This window comes from Pinus tabuliformis, chromosome 5_2, assembly GCF_031772625.1.
Source record: "Pinus tabuliformis cultivar Carrire ecotype Pingquan chromosome 5_2, CPIR1, whole genome shotgun sequence".
Taxonomy (NCBI): domain Eukaryota; kingdom Viridiplantae; phylum Streptophyta; class Pinopsida; order Pinales; family Pinaceae; genus Pinus; species Pinus tabuliformis.
The window spans coordinates 557,600,142-557,603,757 of NC_142306.1; the positions used below are offsets into that span (position 1 = coordinate 557,600,142).

A 3,616-nucleotide genomic window follows, 5' to 3' on the forward strand; every position below is an offset into this window, starting at 1 on the left:
TTGACATTGAAGCAACTTAATTGAGTGTTCTTTTAATGCGTATTTCAATTTCTGTTTTGTTAAATTTTAATGTTTAATTTAGTTGTAACAATGTCTACATTGACTATTTTCATGTGAGTGAAATTATGAATGTAATTTGCAGAAGTTAGATAAAACAAAGTAAAAATTAATTTTAAATTCATGTGAAGGGCAATTTAAAAATAAAAACGTCATAACTTTTTTTTAGAGTAAGGAGACGGGTCAAATTTAATCTCTAACTGCACATAAAATATATGTGTCTTATCTTTTGTAATTGCATTATTTCCATTTAGAAAAAAAACAACATTTTCACTTTTTGATTATATTTTTTTCCACATATCTTATACTCATAATAGTAATATGTGATTGTATATTTTCTTATATTTTTCATATTTTATAAATTTCATATATTTAAAAAACTTTAATTAATAAACTTAATATTAAAATTAAAAATTAATAAATTTATAGTAACATATGCCAATATATCTCTGTAAAGTAAACTTTAAACAAGGTAATAAACTTACATCATTTTTCTAAAAATGAGAGTAGCTCAAGCAAGCTTCCATAAGACTGAACAACACACAATATACATACAAGGCAGGCTTATTAAAACAAGCTGTTTCAACAAGTTTGACCTAATGGTGAATTTTTGGGCCACTCTCCCTCATGCTGCAACTTTCAGATGTGCAGCCCATTTTATGAGAAGCTTCTTGTACGGCGAAGAGAGTGCAATTTAGGTTCCTTCGCCACAGTCGGAGGCTTTGTAGACCTGTCACAATTTCAAATTTAGTTTTAATTATGACAAATTTGATTCTCTGTTTTATAACAGCATTATAGAAAGTCATATAAAAATTAAATTTGGGTAAGAATACAACATACTTCTCTGGCTTAAATGGGTGATCGAAGAAGGGCATGACTTGAGCGTGTGGAATCATCTCTTCTCTCAATCTTTTAATTTCTTCTTCTTCAGCTAGCTGATTATGTCATTTAGATTAGTTTATAATAAAATAGATCTTTGTCAAATATATGATTATAAAAATATTATAAAATTTAATTAAACAATGTTGGCTCTAAAATATTACCAAAATCTATAATCATAAAAATTGTTTTTCGAATTAATCACATCACTATTTAATGTGGTTTATCCTCGGGACAATTTTTTTTCACCTTTGTTCCAAATATCTACCATAATTTAATGATGTGATTAATCGGAAACACAATCTCTATCGATATAGATCAAACATCTATAATCATATTAAATTTCAAAGTAAAAACCATATAACTTTACTTATCACATTTAGATATACTCAGAAAAACTAAATACAAATAAATTCATATGGAATGAACCCTATACCTTCTTGAGTCGTAGCTCTTCCTGCCTTTGTTTCTCGAGATAGGAAAGCTTTTCATCCACCTATTACAGGTATCACAAGAACCATTATGAACTTAAAGAACCTTTATTTGAATGAAAATGCTAAACAGAAATGCACAAAATCATTTAGGAACAGGGTTTGGAGATACATAGTGATCGAATTCAGCCCTTTCAGATGCTCTGTATTTTGTGTGAAGCTTTATATTCAATGGCTTGGTTTGCTCTTTCACTGGGGGCTTTCTCAGAACCTGTAAATTAAGCAAAACCCACTTTAGAATATAAGTCAAATATAACAAAAGAGACTTTGGATGGCATATTGAAGTTTTGAAATAGGAATTCAGTCATTCAAAACTATCATCATCATGATACATAAACTGGTTTGCTTAAATTTAAAACTTGCCTGTGGTTCATCTGTTGTAAGGGGCAACCTTTGTGCAATTGGTATTCTGAGCTTTACTTCCTCCTCCCTTTGTTGTTGTAGCTTTCTCATGAATTGTTGCTCTTTCACTTGGCCTCTTTTCTGCAAAACAGAAGATGTTATCATAATTATCATAAATGAGTTGAAAGACAGAGAAAAGGATCTTATCATAGTTATGTTTCTACCTCTGTTAGTAGCCTGAAAGGCTGTGGAGAGGTAACCCTGCTTGTGCTCTTACGTCCTGTTGAATTTTTGGAGAAATCACGACTCTGAAACAGACGTGAAATCATACTCTGTTTATCAGTCAGAATTCATTAAAAAGTCATGAAAATCAGTTTAAATCATCTGACAAAACTCGGTTACTTCTAAATACAATTTATTATGAACAGGTATACAGAGACTTTGCTCTGAGATCCAACAAAATTTCCTGGAAACCAGAAAAGAAAGGCAGATAGCGTATATCAATGATAAAAGAGAAACAAGATAAGCTCACCGATAATTTTCCGCTTCCCCTTCCGCTTCCATGACTGCACAGAAACAGCAAAAATTTTAAAAAATGGCTCAACAATGAAGAAATGAAATTCTTAAATATAAGTATCCAGGACTCTTTAAGATAAACTGACAATCCAGAATTGCCAAAAATTGGATCTTTCATGATTTTGCATCTTGAACAACGCAGATCTTGTTGCTTTAAAAACCAGACAAACCCCAAAACACTACTTCACACATTGAAAATTAAAAACGCTTTCAGAATTGCATAACCAGAAACCAAGATTCTCTGACCTGGTTTCACTACGCGCACTGAAATCAGTTGAAGCGCCCTCTTCAGATGTGAGCACCTTATAACGTCGCACGACGCTAAGACGATTTCGATCTGACAATGGCAAATTGTTGGGCTGCTGCTCTGCCAATGGTTGAACTGCTCCAGCACCACCGAGAATCTCAAAACAGCTATTAGTCCTCCTATGAAGATTTTCCTTTCCTAATTTACCAGCTTTACTGGTGTCTTTTGGAGTAAATCCTTTGCGGATGCCTTTAATTTTATCCCACAGCGCCATGTTACAACTTCGCTTTAATGTGTTTCTGGTTCTGGTTTTCCAGTAGAAATGTCTGTGCGTGTTAATCTGAAGTCTTGCCTAGGACTTTTAGAACTACTACTCCACGAAATGTAAGAAATGGCAAAACGATTGTCTAATAAATAGAGAAATAAAAGATATGGCACCATTGCGAATTTGTGGAAAGTATCGTTTCGCAGCCCCTATGTTGCTTTAAGGCCGACTAGGGTGACACAAGCGCTGCTAAATCATTGTTTTTTGGGTTCATAACATTTTTATTATTAATTTTAATGATTATTAAAATAATTTAATTATAAAATTAATTACGGATGATGGGTCTAAGTTAATGATGGTTAATCATTTAACTATGGATGATGGGTGTAAGTCAATGATGGTTTGGCATCCGATGATGGGTGTATGGGTGTAAGTTAATGATGGTTTGACATCGGCCTTTTCCACAGTTGTTTTCTTATCTATGTGTGTAAAAGTTAATGATAATTTACAGATGGGTTTGAGTTAATAAAATGAGATGTGTTAGTTATCAATACAAACATGAAAAAAAAAAACAATTTATTAATTTAAACCGGTGATTCGAGTTTGTTATATGATGTAAAAAAATAAAGGCAAAAAATTAATGGAATTTATTTATTTATAGAATTTGTATATCTCTGTGTGAAAATTGACTTTGATACAAAATGTAATGCATATGTTCATGTTAGTACCGATGTTGAGTATCTAAATGATGGATTTTTT

At 31.9% G+C, this 3,616-nt stretch overlaps 1 protein-coding gene across 1 annotated transcript; it reads right to left on the reverse strand.

Moving 5' to 3' along the window:
* Window positions 1-567: 567 nt before the first annotated feature.
* LOC149160182 (microtubule-destabilizing protein 60-like) lies at window positions 568-2,985 on the reverse strand. The gene is made up of 8 exons (XM_089434531.1): window positions 2,592-2,985; window positions 2,302-2,335; window positions 1,994-2,077; window positions 1,791-1,910; window positions 1,540-1,638; window positions 1,373-1,432; window positions 898-992; window positions 568-787 (listed from the first exon to the last, which is right to left on the reverse strand). Exons 1-8 carry the CDS (start codon window positions 2,864-2,866, stop codon window positions 715-717), a joined length of 840 nt encoding a protein of 279 aa, XP_089290657.1. The 5' UTR covers window positions 2,867-2,985; the 3' UTR covers window positions 568-714.
* Window positions 2,986-3,616: the final 631 nt, after the last annotated feature.